Here is a 26832-nt window from a genome sequence, read left to right on the forward strand (position 1 = left end):
CTCCCCACTGGGTAGGGAGCCTGATGTGAGGTTCCATCCCAGGACCCCGGGATCATGACCTGAGCCGAAGGCAGACAACCAACTAAACCACCCAGGCAACTCCAAGGAAAACATTTGTAGTTCATTGGGGAAGTCCCAGTCCTGGAGGAGCATACAGGAGACAGAGGTCCTCAGTGCAAAAATGTGTTCATTGAACAAGATGGAATGAAGGAAGGAGAAATCAGAAGGAACTAGGCCCTGCTCTCAAGGTCATGGAGATGCTGTGAGGCTACCCACGGACCAGAACTCAGCTGTAGGCTCCGAATGTGGCTTTTGCAGAAATGCTCCTGAATGCCACTCAGCGGCATTGTGTAGGTTATTGTCTTTAGGAAGTGGCAGAGAACTTCACAGACCTCTACAACTAGAAACTACAAAGGTAATTTTTCTATAGGGCTAAGCAGTTGTCAGAGACATAGAAATGAGTATCATCACTCATACATGATCAAATAGACGCATAACCCAGACAGAAAAAATTAAAAAATGATGTAGTCATTCCAGCTTAAAACTAATAGGAAAGTAAGATTATTGGGATATAGCAGAGGAAAGATTACTTACAACAATCTCCTTGATAAGGAAAATAGGAAGATATGTTTTAATTTTGCTCGAGTATAAATTACTATAATTTATTCAGAATGATCTATGTTGCTTCACATTTTTTTTAAGTGTGTGTAGTGGTCAGTATATATGTGGACTTGTTTTATTTCAAATAAAATTATTTCCTCTTAAAAAATAAATTCCACCTTGCCTATATGTAATACCCTTCCCTGAAGGAAGTTGAAGGGCTCTCCTTCATTCGTGTGTTAGAGAATCCCCACAAGGTAGGAGTGCGGAGGAACTGTCCCTATTTTATAGATGGGGAAAAAAAGACCTCCCGGGAGCTCCCCACCCAGAGGTGAAGTTGCTACCCCAAAGCCATGGTCAGTGGGAAAGTCTTAAGCCCAGAGGTCCTGGCAGCCAGGCCAACACTGGCTGCAGATGTGGTGTCTACTCAAAGGTACTTACCAATTTTTTTCATGATTAAATCGATCAAATTAAACAACTCTTGGGCATGTGTTTAACAGTGGAGGCCATGACCAGGTCTGACGGCCATGCTGTGCTCAGCTCTACTGACCCAATTAAGGGACTGGCTTTGGCTTGTCATTAGCGTTTTAAACTGTTCTGAGTCAGTTACTAAAATTCGTTGCATTGCAATTTGTTTTGTGACCCACAAAGCAAGAACAGTTAAATCATGAGGTTAGAAGATGTCTGGGGTGATGCAGAAGGAAGCTCACGAGAAAAGCAAGGGTCAGGGGGCTGAGCTTTGCTCTCTGCAAGTTTTAACACGCAATGCCTGAAACCACTAACAAGACTTTGTTGTCTAGTTACATCTAATTATGTGTTCTCAGCCTACCGGAAGTGAGAGGCAAGGTGCATACCCCAGACAATCCGGTAACAAGCCATTCCGCAAATGTGGTGGAAACCTCCTCAGCCTACTGAGTCACTGAGGATCAACTGTGCGTGTCCTATGTGCTTACTCACTGTCCAAGGGAATGCTGCTTACCAGGGAGGTGGGGAAACTGCAGGGGGAAATTGCTTTTAAAAAAATAAAGCGGCCCCTTCTGTTCACTGCTCCGTGACTCGCTCTGCTGAATCTCACTCCCTTTACACTTGATTTGCACAGGGCCTGATGCACAGCAGGGCAGTCCTTTGAAGGCTCAAACCTTCTCCTAGCCCCTAGACTGTTAGGCATCCTGGGGCTGGGCAGCTGTGCCAACTCCGAGCAGCTCTGGTGTGAATTCAGGAGCAGCAAGTGCTCAGGCAGCGCCCTGCCTTCCTCTGAGCACCAGCTTCCCTAGGTGCCTGGCCCTGGGGGCAGGGGTCCATTAGGCCAGCATTAGCTAGTGGGACCTCTGTTGCTCTCCTGCAGACTTGTGACATCCTATTGTCCACACGGGGACTGTAGCAGTAAAGGAGGCACCCGTCAGATGGAGGATGAGGGAGGCCCAGGGTCCTGGGCTGGTCAGCAGATCTGCCGCTGGTGGGTACTGACAAGGGCACCACAGCTAAAGGAAGAAAAGAACGCCCAGAACTACAAGTTTGCGACGTAACAGAGCAAGAGTCCAAAACGCTAAGTTTGAAGATTTGCATTATGATCAGAAGGCCCTTGCAGCTGAAGAAAAAAACAGAGTTCTAAAATACCCCATCAACATCAAACATACAAGATTTAGAATGATCAAATGGAGTATTAAAAAGGTAGGCAGAGAGGCCAGTCCTAGCGTCTGGATTCTATAAAACACGTGACTCCACAGCTAAGTTATTCCCACAGTCCTGTGTGGGTTCAAATTGTATAGACATGTACAAGGAAATAGTTCTGTTACAATACCCATCTCTTACTCTCAGTTTATTTGTTTCAATACCTACCCATTTTTTTTTTCCTTTAAAATGGAACTATCAGGTCAAATGGCTTTGCATTAAAATTGTTTCAAGTTTTCAAAAGATTTAAGATTAGTATTCTAGAGAGAAATGAAGCTTCTGTCCAAATATTTCAAATTTAGATCCCTCCATGGCAAAAATAAATGGATTAAAAAGGCTTTTCAGGGGTAATTACACTACCTTGAAGATGAAGGTAGATTTTAAAATAATTGTGCGTTAGAAGGAGTTTAAGTACTAAAAAGAAATGAAAGAACCATTAAGCTGGAAAATATCTTACCTTGAGAAGTTGAGGAAATGAACATGTCGAGTGAATAAATAGGGCTGTTCGGCAGTACTTATATTTTTAATCAGTTCCATCTATTAAAAAAAGTACAAAATTAGCATATATAGGATCTAATTTACCAAACTATATTAAGCTAAAGGTTATGTTCCCTATTCCTTTATCCTATTACCTCCTGGACCAGGGCCAATACAGCTGTGTTTGGTGCTAGCATCTATGAACTTTACAGTAGGCTTCTTGCTGAATAAAGCTGCTATCCAGATTTATAGTCCTGTATTTAATTTAGTTGATTGCTACCATGTAAACAATGTGACAGGTTAAGTCATTTTAACTGGAGAATTCAGCATCTGGTTGTACCGAAATGCAAGTTAAAAAAAAAAAAAAAGTCTTTATTCCCCTCTTCTAAAAATCAGATCAAGACAAGAGGTCAAACATTATTTTACATTTCTGTAATGATATTATGGAGATCTCCAGAAATATTTGAAACTGGTTCTGAAGAATTTAACAGTAGGAATAAAAAGGAGGCAACACCTCATGATTTTCTGCTTTGATCATAAAAAATGCACAAAGCACATATTTTATAGGGAACACACAAATGCCCAAAACTTCTTGGGGTTCTGGTGGGTGGTCATCTGAAGTATTTATTTGGAGTTATCAGCAAGGCAAAGAGGAGTTTATATTTGTATAAACAAGGTTTATGGTCTCCTGGAACATGTCATGATACGGAAAATGTTTAGCAAAATCTGTTAGAAATTCCAAGCATTCTTAGAACTCCCTGACTTCCTGAATTCCACTTTCCTTCGAGTTTCTAGTTGGCTCCATCGATACTGACACACAGTGGAATTTTTGAAGAGCACATTGAAAACTGCTGCTCTGGATGGGCCTCAGAAGTGCAGCATCTCTTAGGAACTAGAAAACTGGAAACAAAGGCAGTCGTTCACGTGTTAGCCATAGCAGCATCAGTGACGATAAAATCAGAGTCTGGAAATCCAGGACGGAAAACCCGGCTCTGCCTTGCTCCCTCACGTCTCACTAACAATACAAAAATGCTCAGTAAATATCTGTTGAATGAATGAACTCCAACTGGTTCCTGCATTACAGATTGTCAGACTAGGACCTCAGTGTCTAAAGCCTTTAATTCGATATTCATGCTCCCAATGACTGTTTAAAGAAATGAAATTGAATTTTAAAAGTCAATGACTTGCAGTTCATAACCTTGAGCTCTGTTCACCAGTGGCAGGCAGGGGTAAAGAATGGTCTGCCTGTCCCCCAGCCACAGCGTAAAAGGAAACTGAATCTTGACTCTTTATCTGCTGTTTATCTTCTGTGTATCTGCCCCCCCCCCCATGTCCCAGTGCTTGTTTTTGATAAGAGAACTCCCTGGTTGGTCACACTGCAAATTTTCTTTTTTTCTTACATTTTTTAAATAAACATATAATGTAATATTAGCCCCAGGGGTACAGGTACAGTTCTGTGAATCGCCAGGTGCAAATTTTCCTTTTTGATGGAGCTACCAAATACAATTACAGCCTTGGAAGCCCAACCCAAGATATCTGAGGACGTCTGCTTAGAAATATAACTCCTTACTGTGTGTATGTTAATATAAAGACCACTTAATGCTTTGACCACTAGATTATTTTTATTCAGTCATGTCTCTGCCCACAGACAGTAATGTGAGAAGGCCCCCTGGTATTGTACAGGAAGGCTGCAAGAATAGGTCAGAAGAAAAACGGTTTCTTTCACACTTTCAACATTATATTACATTCTCTAAACACATGTCAATGGGTTAAATTGAATGGAAGAACAGTAGTGGTTAGATTTGGAGAACAGCGTCATAATAGTCATAAAGCTGTCTGTTTCGCAGGGAGAAATGGATTAGCAGTGACAGTGCATAACTCTTTCTCGACGTACCTTTAAATAGAAGGAAAGTACTAATGCTCATGTTTATTGCATTAGTACAGTGAAGTTGGAGAGTATATCCAGCTCTCATACCTTCGGTCCCTGGACACAAGTAGTGAAGCCATGTACCAAGAACCACTAGCCCAGATAAAAGGCATTTTGGTCAAGGTGTCCTTTGACTATCTTCACAAATACTAAGGTTTTCCCCAGGTCTCAGCAGTTGCTGCTGCTGCCCTTCCCCAGATTTCCATCGTGGCCTTCCCCGTTGCCAGCAGTTTGCCTTTCCTCTTGCCCAAGTCTTATCCACATGGGTGGCATCACGGATTAAGATGGCGCTTCCTCAAATCATCTCAGTAACCACCTGCCCACCTGTCCTCTTCCTTGGCTCATGCAGGATCGCTGCTGGCCTTTGTTACGTATTCCCGTGCCTACATTCATCCACTGTTCATTCATTCAGCATTTACTGAGCACCTACTAGGTCCTGGAGATCAAAATATAAATAAGGTGAGGGGAAGGCACAGGAAGCCCTGACACTGGAGTATGTCCTAATGGTGTCCCCAAATCCACAATGGCGCCAACCACACTCTTGGTCTTCATCCATCTTTAGTCCTCATCCAACATACTCCATCTCTGGAGACTGTGGTCTTGGTTAATGGTACTATCCGTATTTTCACATTTGATCTGGGTCTTTCCTGACTTTTGTAATGACTTGCTGAGTCATGTTGAGTGTACTTTTACTCTCACCCTCAACTGGCCGGCCAAACCAGCCCTCTCCTTGTTTCTTCCTCACACTGTGTCCAAGTGGAGGCCCAAGCAAGCTTCCTCTTCTGCAATGTTCTTCCTCTTTTCTCTGCATGTCCAAATCCTAACCATCTTTCCATCTCTCTAAAATGCCTGCCTCTTTCAAAGCAGACTCCCTGGATCTCCTTTCACTCGATATCCATTGATTTCCAACTCTGTGCACCAGGCAAAGTATTGCTTGGGGTCGAGGCTACAGAGATAAGAGATTTGGCTCTTGCCCTCAGGAAGCTCCAAGTCTTGTGGTGAGGCATCTATCTCTGCCTGCAGGTGGAGAGGCAGTGTTCCCCCAAGGAGGCATTCCTGAGGTCTGCAAGGACCTGTGGCAACCAAGAAAGGGCCCCACAGGACATGCAAAAGGCAAAACCCGAAATGACCTGGATATTAAAAACTGCCAGGAGTTCTGTGTGCTAGAGGTTAGGTATGGGATCTGCCAGGCAGCAGATAGGAATATAGAGGAAGGTAGGTGCTGGGTCATGGAGGGCCCTGGAGGCCACATGAGGAATTTTGACATTTATGGTATGGGCAAACCACAGTCAAAAGAGTCAAAAGGGTTGCTTTTTTTTTTTTTTCTTTTTTCTTTTTTTCCTTCGAGATCTGAGATCAGGGTGGAGAATGTGAAGAAGAAAAAGAAGAAGAGAAGGATTAGAGACAGACAGTTAAGGAGGAAGGTGGGGGCAATAATCCCTCTAGGACATGATAGGGCCATGAACTAAAATGTGCTTCCTAGACCCCAGACCAGCAGCATCAGTAACAACTGGGGTAGCAACTTGTTAGAAATGCAGATTCTCAGGTCTCACCACAACCCAGGTAATTAGAAGATCTGGGATTGGGGCCCATCAGTCTGTGTTTTAACAAGCCCTCCAGGGGATTCTAAGAGACTGAGGTTTGAGAGCCACAGAAGTCACTGGAAGTGAAGACAGATGGGGAGGTTCAGCGGACACTAAAGAGGGAGGATCTTCTCAGCCCTGTTGCCAGATGGTGGCAGCAGGGAAGGAGCGGGAGTGGGGGAATGAGCTTCCCAGAGCCCTGGCAGGTTCCGAACACAGGCTGGTGCCCACTCATGGGGACGGGGAACACTGGGTGGGAGCTAGTTTCATTGCAGAAGTGAGGCCAAATAGATTAGGTTTTGAATGTCTTTGGCTTGAAATCCTTCTTTGTCTTCTTTGATCTCCCAGAGCGCTTAGGGTCTTCTAGAAGGTACACTTTTTATGTTACATCATAGTTGAGTTTGTGCACTAGCTTTGAACCCAGACTATACGGTCCCTAAGGGTCAAGGCTGGGCTCTAAGTACTTCTCCATAAAACCTAGCCCAGAACATATACCTGATAATGGCTTATGGAGTAAAGACACCCCCGTCAGAAAGACTTCTTTGGAGTTAAGAAAAGTTCACTGGAGGATAGAATTCTCCCTCAGTCAATGAAGTTAGCCTCTCTGGGGCAGACCGGTCCATTCATCATCTTGATGTGATAACATCTAAGACACAGCAATGCTACACAATCACTTCTCGAGTGGTTTCTGGGCTACACACTCGACCCAGAAGCTCTTTCTTTACATGCTATCATTCATCCTCAAACAACTCCACAAGTAAAGTATTGTCTACACTTTACAGATTAAGAAACTGAGACACAGAAAGGCTATGGAGATTTCTTAAGGTCTTACTGGTAGGAAAAGGTGGAGTCAGGATTCAAACCCAAGTAAGTCTGACTCTAGAAATCCTGTTCTCTATAGCCAAGCTACAATCTCCTCACCATCCCCGGTGTTTTTGATCTGTACATAACCTCTTAAAAATGGGAGGAAGAGGTTGGTTAGCAAAATAACTCCAGAGACTAAAGATGGTTTATGGGGATATAAGTTTTCTACCTTTCGTGTGATGTGCTGAAAAATGGAGAGAAAGTTATAGCAGGTGGAAAAGAATTAAAAATAATAAACTATGAAAGCATTAAAACATCAGAAAGAATATGTATATTTTTTAAAGTTCTAGGTGGGAAAACAGTATATTTTATTTAATAGGAAGAGGAATGAGTTTAAAAATACTGGGGAAAAAAGTGTAATGGAATGTATCTAAAGGAAGAAGTTAGCAAAAAGAAAGAAGTAAGCAAAAGTGCATCTGAGAATGAAAGTGAATTGAGGTTATTATTTTTTTTTTTTAAAGATAAGCCTCAAATAGAATTTATAATGCAGATGATCTGTGAGGAAGGGACTTTTCATCTTTTGTTTTCCATCTAATTGGCTGGGATGGTGGAGCCAAAAACCTTTCGCTGCAGCTCTACAAGCACAGCTAGAAAAGACTTTACTCCCAACGTCTTTAGAAAATGTCTGTGAGCCATAATTGACAAGAGTCCTGACCCCACTGTGGTCTGAATTCTCCCGTCCCTTGTGAGCAACTAGAGCTCCTATAATTTTGCAAAACATCTTAATGAAAGAAAAGACATGTTTTTTTTTTTTTTTTTAACACATCAAAGTCAAACACGGAGTAGCTCAGAGGAGAATTCTGTGGCCCTTTAACCTCAGAGACTGAGAGGATGGCTCTAGGCTCTGGTTTCCCTCCCCTCTTCCTTCTGCCTCAGCGGAAGCCTTTCTAGCACTGGGTAGGATGGTCTTTCTACCTTGAGCTCAGGGGAACAGATGCCTGCAATGAAGACTGTGTCCACCAGGGGGAGCACTGACACGAACAAGGCAAAGAGGCTGGGACTGAATAGCTTAGAAAACCAATCTCGCTGCTACGGGAAGGAGAGGAGAATACATTTTAATTTTTCGGGCCTTGCTCCTTCTTCCTCATTTTACCTTTTCTTTCTACGGATGTTTCATTTAGCGCACTCAGTTTTTGACTACAGGAATCGGAGATAAGACCTGGTTTGCAGAGATGGGTAAACTCATCCCTCCTGTGACCTGGCCATAGATTGTCTGCTAATCTTGTTGGTTTGATTCCAAGGCCCGGCAGGAGCAGCTCTGATGCCTGCGGACACTGTCGCCACTTCTACAAAGTCAGGAAACTCTGAGGGTCATTCTGCAGAGACTTTTCCAGACAGGTCTCAAGCAAGGGAAACATTCCTGGGACAAACATGCAAGTTCTTAAGGAGACATGATGTCTTCAAAGGTTGAAAAAGGAATTTTTCTTGCTTAGTGGAGTGTTCACTTTAATAAAATGACAACTTTCTAATAATTAGAACCTTTCATGCAATGATTCTTCACTAGAATTGTGCATGAAGAGCTCTGGGAGCATCACCCCCCCCAAAGATACAAATACCAGGGGTCTACCCTTAAGAGTCTACCCTTAAGAGTCTAACTCAGTACTTTGTAGTAGGGCCAGGAAACATGCATCGTGAAAAAGCTCCCAAGAAGATTTTGTTGCTTGTCATGATTAATTGTGACTTAATGGCTTCTTACCACCCACTGAATAAAGTTCTACCTCCTCAATCTAGCATTCAAAGCTCTCCAGGATTTGACCCCAGTTCCTTTTCAAGTCTTGTTCTCCCCTATTCTTCTTGAACACTTGCTCCTTCCCATGATATGGGGTGGTATTGCCTTCCTCATAGTGTCAATGGAAGGATTAGGTGCACAAACATCTAGTGTGCTCTGTGGGGCTCAATATACAGCATGATTAGTAAGTCGTCAATAAATATTGACCAAAATGAATGAAGACACCTTAGCAAGACTGGCTCTGGAAAGGAGCAATTGAACCTTTGTTAGAAAACAGGCCAGATGCCCCTGTTGTGGACACCTGGGAGAGGTCCCCATGGCCTCTAGATTATCTCCAGTACCAACATGGTCTCTGCAGGTGAGTTTTCCTTTTTGGAGCTGCCATGCTACGTTGCAAGGCAATGGCAAGGCAAAGGGAAGTTTCCAACAATGATGAAGCAATTTTGGTTTTCACCTAGAGACAGAAGCAGCTCAGAGTGCAGGGGCACAGGGTGTCTGTCTCTTCCGCCCTTTGAATAATTTTCAAGGTTTGTGTCATTTGAATAGCTGTTGAAGACAATCAAAGAAGATGTGAAGTTTATAGTGAAAGAGGAGACTTTCCTGGAATGATGGGCAGAAGTGACAGAAGAGGCTGGCGCAGCATTTTTCAAGCTAGGAGTGGGAGTTCTGTGGGATTCCCGTGATAGCCACGAGCTCTCAGGAAGCCTCCCCCGGCCAACTAAGACCGGAAAACTCTAAGGGAAAGCCAGTTCACTGATTGTTAATTTGGGTTTTAATTGAAAGAATTCTTAGTCCTTAAAATGTAAACAATTGGTATAAATCTTCCCAAGGGGGAGCTAGGAGTACCATTCCCTTAAATTTACTTAACCATGGTATTTTCTTCCTTTTTTTAAAAAAAAGATTTTACTTATTTATCTTACAGAGAGAGACACAGTGAGAGAGGGATCACAAGCCAGGGGAGTGGGAGAGAGAGAAGCAGGCTTCCTGCCAAGCAGGGAACCCAATGCAGGCTTGAGCCCAGACCCCTGGGATCATGACCTGAGCTGAAGGCAGATGCTTAACGACTGAGCCACCCAGGTGTCCCCCGTCCCCCGTGGTATTTTCTTTAAAAATACCTCTGAGGATTAAGATTTTCAGGAACACATTTAAGGAAATGCTGATATGATAGTTTTGACAGGATTTCTAACCCTTTATGACATTTCATTAAAAGCAAAAAATACAAAGTTTTCTGGCCTCTACCCCAGAATCTCCAGGAGAAGGGCCATTGAAACTATATGTTTCAAAAGACTCTGCTACAGATTCTGCTCTGCTGCCAGAATGGAAAGTCACTGCATCAGGAGAATGGCTTTGGATTCAAGAAGACCTAGGTTCAAGTCCAAGCAGTACAGATGTTCTATTAGACTATATTTGGAAAGTGACTTAATCTGGGTGCCTTGATTTTCCCATCCATAAAATTAGATCTGTACCCACTCACTGGTGTAACTTTTGGTCCACAAGAATGACATGAAGTAATAAAGTAAAATAATGAACCTGTGGTAGATACTGTTTCCAATCTGTGATTCTCAGTAGCTCTGACATAAAAATAGTAAAATTATTTTCTTTCTCAATCTCTTTGGTTCCTGTGCTAACAGTTTTTTGCCCCTCTCCCACCACAATGAAATAATTTTGAATCCTTTATATCCATCATGTGCCTGTGGTGCACTCTGACCTTCACTGCACTCAGAGCCATGATCTGAAATAGCATCAGACCATTAACGAAGATGGTTATGAGTCTTTTGGCGATCATACTCATGTCTTCTGGGAAAACAGTTCCCTAGCTTTCATATTGTATATCATCTCCATTTTCTGATTTTCTAAGAGATTATCCAAAGCAGCCCAAGACACCGAAAACTGGTTTCAGAGTATACATGAGATGATGTGTTGTTCATGGGCTTGCAACTTATGTCCCGGAAAGGTCCAGCATTTGGCCAGCAGCAGGTATTCACACTCTTCTGTTGAGGTAAAATTTTAAAACTATAAACTTCAGTGGTCTTTCTGTTTCTATAAGGGCACATGTAATGGGATTTTTATAGGTATTGTAACATTTGGTGTCTTCGGTCTCCCTTTCCTTTTTAATAATCCCTTTAGTGTCTTATTCCATTAAATAGACTTAGTTAAACTTAGTATTGGGTGTGTGTGTGTGTGTGTGTCTAATGACAACTATCCTCTAGGGAGAAATGTATGCACAAATTTGACTCTGGCCCTGAGAAGTGCCTTTGTGTATGAATGGAATGATATAGATAATTCCAGTCTTATGAGTGGATACTATTCTAAAGTTCATTTGTAAGTCAGTCGTTGGGAACTTGGAACACATTTTCTCATAAAAGAAATGTTCTACATGGTGGAGAGAGACCGGGCCAGCCCACAAGGGCCTGTTTAACTCATGCAGCACCTGACGTGGGATTGTTATTCGCTGTGGGGAACAGTGTTTCCATAGGAACATGTCGTCAGAGCTCCCCGACTTAAAGGTTGAGAACCACTGACTGTAAAATGTTAACTCATCTCCAAAATCACATCTTCCTTTTTCCTTTAATAAATTACCAAGCAAAGGAACTATTCTTACTGCAAATTATTTCTTGAATATACTAGGTTAAAATAATATTTTTTCCCTGCTTGTTTAATGCACTCTGTAACTTGAGCACAAGGGATGCGTATAACGGGGGAAAGAGTGCCTTTTAGCATTCTTGAGCTTCTTGTCTCGGCATGTCCCACCAGTTAGCTAGAAGCAGAGACGCAGCTGTCACTCGCTACGTTTGCTGTCACAGCCGAAATGTTTGTTTTTTCCTACCTTATCATTGCCTGCAGTTTTTAAGACTTGCCTTAAAATTTAATAGGAATCTGGAATCATGAAGTAATGCTATATATTCTAGGTCATACTGACCACAGGAATCAGAAATGTTTCAACTACACCATACACAGATTATGCTAGAAGTTATATAAATATATCATGGAATCACAGGGCTGGAAAGAACCTTAAAAGATTGTCTAGTCTGTTCCCTGGCTTCCAGACAAGCCAATCATTCCAAACAGATGAGAGCTAACCTCTCTTTTAGAGGAGGAGGATGACTCTGTCTTTAACCCCTTCTGGATTTAACAATGTATATACCATTAGTAAATTATTGTTATTTTTAAATCTAACATGCTTCACTTGACAGTGACAACTGTATTTTACTTTTTCACATTTGCTTCTCACAGGATGCAAAGCCCTAGTTTAAACACCACATTTTATCTTTTCTCTTCTAGGGCGTTCCTGAACATCACAGGATCTCACACTGTGGGGACCTTCATTCCTTCTCTCTGGTTTGTTTATGTTAACTCATCTCTTATGCCCTTTCAGCAGTGGGCACTAAAATCAACCTGCATTGTCTTTTTTTTTTTTAAAGATTTTATTTATTTATTTGACATATATATAGAGAGAGATCACAAGTAGGCAAAGGCAGGCAGAGAGAGAGGGGGAAGCAGGCTCCCTGCAGAGCAGAGAGCATGATGTGGGGCTCGATCCCAGGACCCTGAGATCATGACCCGAGCCGAAGGCAGAGGCTTTAACCCACTGAGCCACCCAGGTACCCCTCAACCTGCATTGTCTTATGAGACATCTGAGAAGTGGACATGCTTTCCACATGTAGGAATATTTAAATATAATCTGACCCACAGACCCAAAGACCTAGACTCCAAGGAAAAGCAAATTTAATAATTGTAATAAAATTGCAATAACATAGGCTAATTATTTAGTCGCTTTCTTTCCGGCAGTGACAAGAGCATAACCAGCTTGATAAGATGAGCTATTCAATAAGCTAAGGAAATGAAAGAGAACCTAGTCCTTTTCCAGTTATTCATAAATGGTGATGTCCTTAAATGTTGCCAAGTGTCATTTTTCTAGAGAGCCTACCACACAACCTGTAAGAGCTGATCTCAAAATTTTTTTTGCTGTCTGGAAATGACTGTTCAAACTTGATGCTCAGAGACCCTTTAATGGAAGTTTTCAAAGGAAGGGGATTTTGGATCTCTGCCCTGGGAGACACTGAACATAGCGGCTTTACGGTGAGTATGACCAGTTGTGTTACTGTCTTACGAGAGTCCTACCATCCCCCAAGATAAAAGAGAAAGACGGCTACTGTAAATTGATAACAAGATGCCTTCTATTTGGGAGGTTTTGAATGCCTCAAAGGTGGGAATTATGTCAGAAAGAAGTGGGCATGGGTAAAAATTTCCATAATTATGGTTTCAATCTCATGGTAAACCATGTGTCTTGTTTGTTCCTGAAATTTCTGTACTCATTGGGTAGAGTGATGGTTAATTTTATATGTCAGCTTGAGTGGCCAAGGGGTGCCCAGATTAAGTAATATTTCTGGGTGTGGCTGTGAGGGTGTTTCCAGATGAAATTAGCCTTTGCATCAGTGGATTTAGTAAAGCAGACCCCCCTCCCCAGTGTGGGAGGGCATCATCAACTCCCTTGAAGTCCTGAATAGAAACCTAGGAAAAGGAAGAAGGAATTCTCCCCTTCCTTTCTGCCTCCCTGAGTAAACTGGGCTATCACATCTTACCTTCCCCTGCCCTTGCATTGGGATTTAATCATTGACTCCCTTGGGTCTCAAGCCTTCATACTTGGACTAAGACTGAATGACACCAATGGCTGTCTTGGGTCTCCAGGTGGTTGATGGCAGATTGTGGGACTTATTGGCCTCCATTATTGCATGAGCCAACTCCTCATAATAACCCCCTTTTTAATCTATCTACTCTATCATCTATCTATCTATCTATCTTCATCCTACTGGCTCTATTTTCTGAGAACTCGGAGTTATGCTGGTAGCTATCCATTCTAAGTATCTAAGGGGACAAAAGCAACTTGTTAAGACCAAGAACAAAACTGACCTTATAAAATGACCATGACAGCCTTGGGCCTAACTTTTGGACAGGAGCAAGCCACCTCAATGGAGACTGTTTACCCTGCTTTTGTAGAAGCTACAGAGTAAAACCTGTCTTTATAGCCTCCCCGCCGACTATAGCACCCCTAATCTTCCACCAGCATGCCCCCTGGTATGACTTGGCCACATTGAGGCAGACTTCTTCCTGGGAAATGGGGTAATTCTTTGGCTTCCCCTGAATATGCCAAGTGCTGCTTTGCAAGTTCAAGATCTATGAGCTCACCCATAGCAAGAAGCGCATGTTCCTCTATCACTCAATCAGATTCCTGGCCCAAAGAGAATTTTCTCTTTAATATAACCATAAAGACTTATGGCAATTGTGAAAAAAAGCAGAAAAAGAAATATGAAAATTGTTTTGTTATTTTTGTTGTCAGGATGTCAGCGTAATTTGTAGCTCAGTGGTGTAATTATTTGAGAATCATGCCTTGCTAATTTCAGCTAAGTAGACAGTGATAAGTGCACACCATCCTTCATCCATCTTAATAGAAGTATCCCTTCAGGGAAACTTCCCATCTAAAGACTTCCTTCAGATCCTTTAACTTAAATTTCCTTCTACACTCTGGCAAAAATATAGTATGACGTTGCAACTCTGGTATTCATTTGTTAGGTGTTTGAAGGATGTCTTATAAGACACCCACTAATTACACAAATGAATTGACACAGAAGTACAGTGAATCATGGGCAAAGACAACTTACTTGTTCATTTTTAGTAAGCCTGGTTTTGTTGTGAATGTCTGACGTGACCAAATTGAATCCGTGCTTTTCCGACAAGATTCTCAGAAGCAAGACCACAGTACGACTCCCACACTTGCCTACTCTGTTGTACACCACCTGGCTGGGGAAAGGTAGCACCTGGGAAAGAATGAGAGAGCAAATATGAGATTTTGGTGTTATTCCTTATGCTCCACAAGTAAATGAAACCATATGATACTTGACTCTCTCTGCTTGGTTTATTTCACTCAGCATAATCTCCTCCAGTCCCGTCCATGTTGATACAAAAGTTGGGTATTCACCCTTTCTGATGGATATTGTATTGTATATATGGACCATGGGGTGGGGGGTTGGGTGAGCCTGGTGATGGGTATTAAGGAGGGCACATATTGCATGGAGCACTGGGTATGGTGCATAAACAATGAATTCTGAAACACTGAAAATAAATAAAATAAAATGAAAAAACCGAGACTTTGGGTTAGAGCAACTAGGATTCTTCCCTCAACTTCAGAACAACAAATGTCTAATCAGTCTAAATGAGAAGGGTCCTTGTCAAGTCAATGGGAGAATGGAAACAATGAACTCATGTTTTACCTTCATAATATAACTTGAGAGAAATCTTGAACTCATTATCTCTCTTTATGTCCTGATACTTAAAACTGGTAAAATTTCAGGTCAACTTTAAGAAGAATTAGGAAGCCGCTTTTGTTTCTTCTTAGGAACAAAACATACAAATATGTGCTTTGATGACAATATGCCTTTGCAAGTTGTATTATGCTTTATTAGAACTTAATTTGTAGAGTGGTCATGAAAAAATCCAGTAACTAAAAATTGAGACATAAATAAAAACTCACAATAAAACTCACCCTTTCCAAGTGTACAATTCAGTGGTTTTAATGTATTCAAAAGTTGTGCAACTATCACCTCTATCTAATTACAGAATGTTTTCATTACCCCTGGAAGAAACTTCAAACCCATCAGCACTCACCTTCCATTTCCCTCACCGATTTGTCCCATGAAACCACTTATCTACTTTCTGTCTCTATGGTTTTCACCTATAGCAGTCTGGTCATCTCTTACAAATAAGATCATGACCTTTGTGTTTGGCTTCTTTCAGTTAGCATAATGTGCTCAAAATTCATCCATATTATAGTGTGAATCTGTACTTCATTCCTTTATATGGCCAAATAAGATTACATTGTATGGATATATCATATTTTGTTTATATGTTCATGAGTTGATGCACATTTGGATTGTTTTCACTTTGGGGCTACTATGAATAATATGAATAATGCTGCAATGAACATCCGTGTATAAGTTTTTATGTGGACATATGTTTTTGATTCATCTTGTGTATATCCTAGTAGTGGAACTGTTGGATCATTTGGTAATTCTGTTTAATTCTTTGGAGAGCTGCCAAATTGTTTTCAATGCAGCTGCACCATTTTATATTTTCACCAGCAATTCATGAAAGTTCCTATTTCTCCACATCCTTGCAAACTCTTGCTATTGCCTGTTTTTTTTTTATAGCCATCCTAATGGATGGGAAGTGGTATTTCATTGTTTTGATTTGCATCTCCTGGATGACTAATGATGTTGAGCATATTTCATATGCTTATTGGACATTTGTATAATTTTTTTGGAGAAATGTCTGTTCAAATCTTTTGCCCATTTTAAGACTGGATTATTTCTCTCTTTATTATTGAGTTTTAAAAGAGCTATATTTATTCTGGATTTGTGAATATATGATCTGCAAATATTTTTCCCCATTCTGCGGGTTTTCTTGACTGTTCTTTGAAGTCCAAAAGTGTTTAATTTTGATGAAGTTTAATTTATCTAAGTTTTCTTCAGTGTGCTATGGTTTTGGTATTACAGCTAAGAAACCATTGCCTAACACATGAATGTTTTCTCCTAAGAGTTTTATAGTTTTAGTGGAAACATTTAGGTCTGATTCATTTTGAATTAATTTTGTGTATGATGTTAGCTAGTGATCAAACTTCATTCATTTGCATGTGAATAGCCATTTGTCCCAGCACCATTTATTGAAGACTATTCTTTCTCTATTGTTTCTCTATTGTTGGGCACCTGTTGAAAATCCACTAACCATAGATTTATGAGTTTATTTCTGGACTCTCAGTTCTCCCCTGTTGATCTATGTGTTTATTCTTATGCCAGTACGACACAGTTTTTATTACTCTTGCCATGTTATAAGTTTTGAAACTGAAAAGGGTGAGTTCCTCCAACATTGTTCCTTTTCAAGATTTTTTGGCTATACTGGATCCCTTGCATACCATACGAATTTTAGAACTAGCCTGTCAATTTCTGTTAAAAAAAAAAAAAGGCAATTGAAATTTTGATATGGATTGTGTTGAAACTGTAGATCAATCTAGGGTCTACTGCTATCTTAGTAAGATTAAGTTTTCCAATCCATGAACATGGGATGTCTTTCTACTTTATTTAGTTCTCATTTCATCTGTTTCACAATGTTTTGTAGTTTTCAGTATATAAGCCTCATACTCCTTTTACTCTTTTGATGCTATTTTGAATGGATTTGTCCTCTTAATTTCATTTTTGGATTGACTGTTCACTGATAGAAACAGTTTATTTTTGTATATAGATCCTGTATTCTTCAATCTTGCTGAATTCATTTATTAGCTTGAATAGCTTTTTTGTGTGGATTCTTTAGGATTTTCTATATACAGGATTGTGTCATCTGCAAAGATAATTTTACTTCTTCCTTCCCAATATGGATGCCCTTTTTTTCTTTTTCTTTTTGAATTATCCAGTTTATAATGATTTTGATAGACTAAGAAGCCATTATGAAAAGCCACTGATTAAATATTTATATCCCCAATAATATTTCCATCTTGAATGCTCAACATTGAGTAACAATTGACAAAAGATCTTTAGAAGTCCTTCATTCAGAACATACCCTAAAACAAAGGCCATAAAAAGGCCCAAAGCTATAGTACAATATAAACATAAATATCCTAACTTGCCTACTGTATATAATATGAATTTTGCCGTTGTAATTACAGGTTTACTTACTTTTCTGAAATATTTTATATGCAGAGTAACATTTCATGAATTTCGAACTTGCCATTAGAGTATATTTGGCTACTTGCCATTGGAGTAAAACATAATATCTGTATCACTCACTTAGCAATTATATCATGTACCATTTTGATATAATTTCTCCAGTATATATATATTTTTTTTAACGAGCAATACCTTGTTATTGTGGTGGTGGTTGTTGTTTTAGGACCAGTCAATATCTTTTATTGTGTGTCATACTGCTTAGAACATGCCATATACATATATATAGGGCCTCAACAAACATTGGTTGACTTCAATGAGGGATTTAATGTGCTGTTTAACATAACTCACACAACGATTCCGCTAAAATGTGAGACCAGGAGAATCTTCAAATACAGCTGACCTTTCTAACCAGATGATAATAAAAGGCATCAGGGTAGAAAGATAATCATTATACTAGGTCATTTTGCTTATAGTTTTGTCAGTGAGTGCCCAAAGAGTATGCTCACTGGCAACAATGGCAAAAGTTCAGATATTCAGATAATTCATATACGGTGTTCCTCATGAGGTCATGATCTAGGGTGGTTGCAATAGAATAGGATATTAACAGTGTTTGTAAGTTGGACTTCCCATAATAACCAGGTTGGAGTGACAAAGCTGCCAATATAAACACAAATTTTCATTTCTCCGAAGAAATAAACGTCTTAAGAGTCGGGACGAATGCATCTTCCCTGTCTTCTAGCACAGCCTAGTAGAGCAAGAGAGAGCTGTTTGTTATACCCGAACTGCTGACTAAGAAGTAGTGTTATCACATTCACAAGTGCTTTACCCTAAGAGTACAGATGTATCTTAGAAGATTTACGTGAAGAACGGAGGCACTTATAGTTATAAACCTTCAGTGAAAACCTTAATGTCTCCTGAAATTTCTGAGTCATTAACACAAGAGCAGGCTTCCTATCTATTTCCTTTTGATAATAACTAAAGATATTATCTATCTTTTTGGTTATTTTTATTTTATTTATTTGGTTATTTTATCTATCTTTTGGTTATTTTTTATTTGGTATAAAAAAATGCTCATGGGGTGCCTGGGTGGCTCATTTAGTTAAGCGTGTGCTATTAGCTCCGGTCATGATCTCAGGGTCCTGGAATTGAACCCCAAGTTGGGTTCCCTGCTTAGCAGGAGCATGGTTCCTTCTCTCCTTCCAACCCAACCCCCGGCTCATGCTCTCTCTCTCAGATAAATACGTGTAGAAAAAAAAAATTTTTTTTAAATGTTCATTCCAATTCTTTCATTAGTCTTGTGGGAGCTTACCAAATAAGTTATAAATATTTGTTATTTAAGAAGAACACTTTTGTCATGACAAGAAAAAAATGTTTTCGCTACATATGGTGACATATTTAACTACACCTACTGTGGTGATCATTTTGCAATGTACACAGATATCAAATCATTATGCTGTGTGCCTGGAACTAAGATATTGTTACATGTCAATCAGACCTTAGTTAAAAAAAAAAAAAACTACATAAAAACAAAAATCCCTGCATCATTCCCACAGCTGTATCTACAATAACATTTTAAAAGAAAAGAGAGCCTAACATCCCCACTGTGACTCTATTTTTACCATTTCTTTAAACACCAGTACACAGCTACAGGGTAGGAAAACAGCTAAAAATGTGTTTTTGGATGAAACTGGAATCAGTCTGGTGATTGTTAAAGACACAACATACACCATCACAAACATAAACCTTTCTCAAAGTTAGGATGGGGCTTTTAAATCATTTTCTAAAAGAACCTATGTAATGCTCTGGAAACTGGCAAATTTAAGCAGGCGAAATCAATGTGTTGATGTTGGATAAGGTGATAAAATTAGCAACAGCAACAAGTTGATTCATCTCCGCTTTGGTAGAGCTATAGATCGGCTTCTGAAGGTCTGCTTTAAAAATCATTGCCAGTTTTTATTTGAAGTGTTCTTTCTGGAAAAGAAGGGGGATAAAGGAACTGATTTTTATGAAAGGCTGACCCTTACCCTGTCCTAGGCTCTGTGCCATGTAAACGCTTTTAATCCTTGTTAATGACATTGAGTCAAATAGTGTGTCTTCATTCTAGCTGGGCATTTCTCTGGGAGGTTAAATTACCAAATAATTTAAGTATCACTAATTGCACCTAAGTAACTCTCCTGTGGGCCCCCCTCTTCTCCATAGATGATAGACTCACAGAACAACAGAGTTTGAGTCTAGAGCAATTATGAATAATCCACCCACTCCAATCCCCTCCTCACCCCAGCACTACTGCTCTCTGTCACCCTCACGCCCAGCCCGATTGTGTTTAGCTTGGCTTGAGTTTCCTCTTATGCTGTGTTTTCATCCTCTCAACTACTCTGTGAGGGAGATATCATGACTATTTTTAGATGAGCAAACCAAGGCTCAGAGAGATCAGTTGGCATTCTCAAGATCGAAAAGTGGCATATAACAACTAAAACCCAGCTTGTGGCTCTCCTGATCCCTAAGAAAACACTCTAATATAACATCAAATGGTGAAAATAATTTTTAGTATGACTTCCGTGAGAGAGACTATTTCCTCTTTTATGTCTTGCATGTGTCCAACTCCATTAAATGCTGTTTTTGTCAATGGTCAACGATCACAACCAGTGTCATTGGCCATTACTCACCCATTACCCAAGTCTCTGGAATGCTCAGGTGGAACAGACAGGAGTTGAGTAGGCTCTCATTATCCTTCCAGAAGACATGTTTTAGAAGCTAATGCAATTCCCAGAATGTCAAAGCAGCTAATGGGTGAAGAGGAGGAAAAAAAAATCCAGTTTCCAGTTTGCTCCTTCCCCCAGTCTACTGTAGGTGATCACAGAGCCTTGGATACTGTGAACCTCTTCCACCAGGAAAGGGAAAACCAGAAAGCAATAAGTCATAGTAAAACATATATGAAATCCTAAATACACTTGAAATGTCTATCAAGACAAGCAAATGCCTTTAGATGATAAGTTTAATGACTTTCAAACGACTCTTAAGATCAACCTCAATAGCCTTGTTCCTTTTTCAACAGATATTTGACAATTGTCAGGAGAAAAACCATACCCCAACTGGAATTACATACAAATTTTGAACATTTACTCTTTCTTTGGATGCCCTATAAAGAAGTACACACTGAAAGTCCTCATCCTCCCCCACTCCCCAAATGATTCTTCATTCTTGGCAACTATGGTTATATGAATGTTATGTCTGTGGTTTCTATTTTATGGCCAATTTGTAAAAGTGAAGGGAGCTCCAAAATAGTTCACTCTATGAATTATATATTTTTATGTTGCCTGCCTTGTAAGTTCTGCAAATGCCACAAATCCCCAGGGGCTGACAGGCTTGTGTGGAGCATGCCAAATAAACAGAAGTCTTTCCAAAATCCTGAGCACAACAGTAACTACCACCAGATGACGTCCACGGTTGCAATTGCTTGTCCCTGGTTTGCAACGAGAATGGGGATAAAGAAGACTTTCTAGGTAAAAAGCAAGCTTGGGCTGGACCAACATTTTCACTGTCTATGATTACAGGACTCTCTGGGGAGTGGTCTTGTTAGAAGAATTAATGTCAATCCTGCTTATTTTTAAGCCTTTGCAAAACGACATTTAATATGGTATGTTAGAAGCTGTGGTTCCCAAATGGCTGTATATTCGAATTACCTGTGCAACTTTAAAGCTAAGATTTCTGGGCCCCGCTTTAAGACTAACTGAAACAAAGTCTAGGATGAGGGTCTGAAATCCAGCTCTAACATGCTCCCAGGAGCCTTGGCTACCACTAAGGGGCCAAGGTTGGGGGCAGGGTTGCCTACATAAATGCTGGAGGGGAGTTGGGGAAAAGCGTGTCCTGTCTTCCTTGGGTCTCCCTGGAGTGCTGATGGCCTCCAACCTGAGTTAAAAGTCATGATTAGCCTGACGACTACTCTCACTCCACAGTGATGCCTACTCATCTGGGCTGGTTAGAGAACAGGTGTGCTGGCTAATGGGAATGCATAGTAACCTTAACCTACTGAAATTTATACTAAACATCATCAAAGCATTAGACCTAATGGTTCTAATGTTATGCTGAAGATGAAACAGCTTTCTTTGAGGAACAAAACTGCACCATGGGATTTCGACAGCCCCTTTCTCCCATAGCTGCTCATACTAATGTGGGCACACTCAGGGACATAGCTGCTCCCCACTGCCCTTATGACTTTGAGCAGCAGTTCAGATCCACCTGGTGAGTCCTCATTTTAAAGTTTCCCAGGATACTGTGGTGCTAGGAGTCAGCCATGTCACACCTTCCTTATCCATAAAAGTGGAGGGTTGGGCTAGAAGCCAATAAATGATCCTCTATTCTTTTTTTTTTTTTAAGATTTTTAAAAAAATTTATTTATTTGACAGAGAGAGATCACAAGTAGACAGAGAGGCAAGCAGATAGAGAGAGAGAGGGAAGCAGTCTCCCTGCCGAGCAGGGACTCGATCCCAGGACACAGAGATCATGACCTGAGCCAAAGGCAGCAGCTGAACCCACTGAGCCATCCAGGCGCCCTGATCCTCTCTTCATAAACTATTATCCATTTTAACCTATATTGCTGTTAAGATATAACCTGGAAATGCCTTAAAAATTAAAACTAGATTTTAGTATTTTTCCTTGTCAGATATATTCATAAAAGAAATAGAAAAAAAAGTTCCAGTAATTTGTGCTGAACTTTTGGAACGTGGTTCTCTTTTGGAACCTTTGACATTTCTGTCCATGTCTCACTCTTGTTTTGGCCGGTCATGTAATAAATCTTCTTTGATGTTCTTCTTATGATTCTCTTCCTCCCCACAGTTTTAATCACTTCCAGCTCTCTGTTTAAAACCATCACCAAACACCACAGCCTGCGTAGAGCTTCAACCTTTCAGTTGAACTTTATAGAACTTGTAGCTGACTTTTGCCCACCAAGCCATGCTAGGGCCTCTGACAAATGCATCTCCATTTGGCAAGCACCATCAACTCTACAGATCCCTGGGCTAATTGCCTCCATTCAGAGGAGGAAACACATAGGTCACAATTAAGAACTTAGGGTACCTGGGTGGCATGGTTGGTTAAGCATCCAATTCTTGTTTTCAGCTCAGTCATGATCTTAGGGTCCCAGGATGGAGCCTCATGTTGGGCTCCATGCACAGCAGGCAGTCTGCCTGAGGGTTCTCTCTCTCCTTCTACCCATCCTCCCCCAAGTAAATAAATAAATAAATAAATAAATAAATAAATAAATAAATCTTTAAAAATCCCCTATGTTCCCTCACTGCCAAACCTCTTGAATAGAAAGTTCTTCCTATCCAGTACTCAAAAATGGTAACCCTGTGTCTTCTAATTAATTCATAACCTATCTTCTCCCAGAAGGCTTGCCAAGTATGAACCTTATGCTTTCTCCTTTCTCCCTGATGCCTCTTAAAGCAGTCTCATGTCTAATGCTATCTACAGAAAGACGAATAACTACAAAGCAATACAAGCCCATCTATTTTATTCCTGTAATAGATTAGATATTTCATGTGCATAGTGGGTATTTAATAAATATGTGTCTATTACTTAGATAAACTGGATAAAAATACTATTAAATGTTGTAATGGAACCAATGCTGTCATATTGGTCATTCATAAAACTTTGACTTTCCCTTCAGCCAAACTAGTTGAGTGACCTTGAGCAAGTGACCTTGAACAACTTCTTTGGGCCAACATTTCTGCAAGTGCAAACTGGGGATGTTGAACCCAGTGATTTCAAGTCCCCTCCCCCTTCATGTCCCATGATGGTAAGGCAGGACTGACTGCACAATACTTACAGATGTTCATTCAGGGATTTATTTGGAAGGAATCTTACACTTCTAAATATTCATTCCATTCTGATCTATCTAATGTCCTTATCTCCATTATATACATCATTATGTTATTTGTAGGAATGTAATACCTTTTTACTATAACAGGATCCTCATACAAAGAAGCAATTTTCACAAGGAGCCAGAAGCAATTTTTGGATGTGATGATTAAAACATTAAAGTTAGAACTCTGAAGTATTCTTCAGGAAAAAAATGAGTCCTATCTTGATTAAAAACTCAAATTTCAGATGACCTTGGGTGATCGCTATCAATGCCATGGACAAGAAGATGGATACTGTCAAATTTCAAACTGACAAATGAAAAAAAACTATTAAGAAAAGGCAGATTCACTTTTTAATTCTGCAACCTTCTCGATGCTTCTTTGTCTGGCCAGTATACGAATCACAGGCAGGAAAAAGCCCATAATCTGGGTGTCTCATTACTCCAGAATGTTACAGTTTCTTGTATTCAAACCTCAGTGTGGTCTATAGAAAACTGAGTCCATGGAATACTCAGATGTTTGACAGAAAAGAGGAATGATGTCCACATGCCGCATATATGAATCATGAGCAGAATGTGGGGGATGGATAAGCGTTATAGGCTAAACCATCCTGAAAGGAATATTTCAAAGTGGGACTTAGTCTTGCTTCTACATGCACATGGTAGGCCAACTGTATGTGTGCTCAGAACCTCTTTCCACTCTTCTAAGGGCTGTTCAAACCCTCTTGATGGCTTTTACAATCAAAATCAAATGGAGAAACCCAGTATGGGTTTGGCACTCCTATTTAACCCTCCTCATCCTGTGTATATACCTTGAATGTTTTGTTGAGCTCAAAGACACTGTAAGTGATATTGCTGTAGTAAATCTATGCCAATCCCAGCCATTTCCAGAACTTTCTTATATGCTATGTATTCTGTGATCTACAAGTTCCTTATTAAGCAGAACTCAGAAAGTGAGCTGCAGATTTACCGGAAAGAACAAAGAAGGAGTGGGTCCTCAAATTAGTTTCATTTTTAGTATTAACTGATTCAATTAACTTTTAGGTTAAGTTTTAGACCAGGATATGGAGTTATGATGATGCCTTTGGGTAGATAATCTTTCCACCAGACTCACATACTCAGTTTTTAATTCTCCATTCGGATCTAGAACACATTTTTTCTTAGTCACATTTTTCTCCAAATAAGACATGCAGAGACATTTTAGACTTTTAAGATTTAAGAGTCTGCTCTAAACTTAAGTTTTATTTATTTGTTTTATAGATTTTATTTATTTATCAGAGAGAGAGAGAGAGCAGGCATAAGCAGGGGGAGTAAGGGGCAGAGGGAGAAGCCGGCTCCCCGCTGAGCAAGCTGCCTGATGTGAGACTCGATTCCAGGACCCCAGGTTTATGACCTGAGCTGAAGGTAGATGCTTAACCAACTAAGCCACCAAGGAGTCCTACTTCATTTCTTCATATGTGTTCTTTTTGCCCTTCTTTTTAAAATAAGAATTTATACTCTGAACCCAATCTAAAAACTAATTTTTTATAATGTAATAGAGGAGAAGTGTTGACTATTGATTATAAGTTTCATAAGCTATGGTGGGGATTGCTGCTCTGGACCAACTAGTCAACTGATGGTGGGGGAGAAGAGTCAGTTATTCTCATTACGAATGTCACAAGAGAAAACTGCCCTCACTGTAAATAGTATAAAAGCTGGGGGAACAGCCCTGCGTGGCTGTCAATACCCCCACTCTCTCATCTAAGCTCTGTGTAAAGGTTTTAAAGACCAAAGGCTTAGATTCACTGCTCGTTGTGAACCACATCATTATTTTCCATGTAAAATGTCTGAATCAAATTTTAGTTTGAGTGTGAATTTATAGCAAGAAACTTATTCTTGGATTCAAATGATCATTGTTTAAATTCCTTGGCTGAGTTTAAGATTTTTATAACATAGCCCACAATTTAAAATAGTGTGGCAGATTGGTACAGTAACCGTCCCAAATTAGTTCTCCCTCACTCTATCCATCCAAAGTGTAATCTCCTTCCACATGGACCTTGAGCCTGGCCACACAATCTGCTTTGGTCAATGAGATGTTACGAAGCATGATGCAGGCAGAGTTTTTAAAAAGAGCTTGCGGGGCACCTGGGTGGCTCAGTGGGTTAAAGCCTCTGCCTTCGGCTCAGGTCATGATCCCGGAGTCCTGGGATCCAGGCCCCTATCGGGCTCTCTGCTCAGCAGGGAGCCTGTTTCCTCCTCTCTCTCTCTCTCTCTCTCTCTCTCTCTCTCTGCTTGCCTCTCTGCCTACTTGTGATCTCTGTCAAATAAATAAATAAAGTTTTAAAGAAATTCTTTAAAAAGAGCTTGCACACTGGGTCTGGACCCTGCTTGCCTCTGGGAGTCTTTCCTCCACAATACGAACTTAGGAAAGCCTTCAGGCACAGAAGACACCCTCTGGAATATTGAAAATTTTGTGCCTGGATTCAACAGATAATTCCTGAGCTCCTTATAGAGTGCCTGTCATTTGGTTAGTGGAGAGAAATGAACAGATTATTGCACTGATTTGATTGTCTGCCTCCAACTAGACTCTAAATTCCATGACTGTAAGGGCACATCTGCTTTTCCTTACCACTGCAGCTTCAGTACCCAGCTCAATAAATAGTTGTAAAATGAATGAATACAACAAAGGCTATGACAAGTACCCTGCCCTGTGTGAACTCACAGTCTAACAAAGGAACCAAACACTGACCTGCTGGTTCTCAGACACTGTGGAATTGCATACAATAACAGGAGAAGAGGAAGAAGGGGTGATGAACTTGGCCTCGAAGGCTCAGGGGAAGTTTCACAGAGAACATGACCTTTGAGCTGGGCCTTGGTATTCTCCAGAAACTGGGTAACCTCAAATCAGCCATTCTCCTTTTGCCAAAGTACACCTACCTGATTCTTGTTGGTTGGAATTAATAAGGAAATTTCTAGCCCTCCATGCTTGACTTGGCTATGCTGAGTTGGCTTCCTGGCATTTTTCATATTCTTGAGAGGTGTGTGTGTGTTGCATGTGTGTAATGCAAAGAAAACGCATCATGTTAAGTTCATCAGCTCTCTGAGCTAGTGTTAACTCATGCCCACCAGGCACAGAGAGACAGGCCAGGAAGACTGATGACCTACAGCTCTCAGAACGACTGGCTTAAACGTGGCTAAAGAATTTCTGTGGTTGCCTCATATAATATCTCCCTACATCAGTGAGGGTGCTCTTGTTTGCAGGTAAGAGAAAACCCAATCCAATTCAAACAATAAGGAAAACATAGTCTCCTACAAATAAAGAAAAGATGTTCTCTTTCAAAATAGAAATTGTTAGGTATGGAGATCTTAGGACCCATTCCACATCTTTGTTCCATTATTGTGCTCAGACTAGCATTCCTCATGTTTCA

At 40.4% G+C, this 26832-nt stretch overlaps 1 protein-coding gene across 1 annotated transcript in view; it reads right to left on the bottom strand.

The window, feature by feature from the left end:
- UST (uronyl 2-sulfotransferase) overlaps window positions 1–26832 on the bottom strand; it is a 298701-nt gene that overhangs the window by 119024 nt on the left and 152845 nt on the right. Inside the window, exons 3-4 of the mRNA XM_045066253.1 lie at window positions 14512–14667; window positions 2729–2808 (exon numbers count right to left, since the gene is read on the bottom strand). Of these exons, the coding sequence (XP_044922188.1) occupies window positions 2729–2808; window positions 14512–14667 (236 nt within the window). The remainder of the gene's footprint in view (window positions 1–2728; window positions 2809–14511; window positions 14668–26832) is intronic.

This window comes from Mustela putorius, unplaced genomic scaffold, assembly GCF_011764305.1.
Source record: "Mustela putorius furo isolate JIRA1106 unplaced genomic scaffold, ASM1176430v1.1 tig00003863_pilon_pilon_pilon, whole genome shotgun sequence".
NCBI classification, from domain to species: domain Eukaryota; kingdom Metazoa; phylum Chordata; class Mammalia; order Carnivora; family Mustelidae; genus Mustela; species Mustela putorius.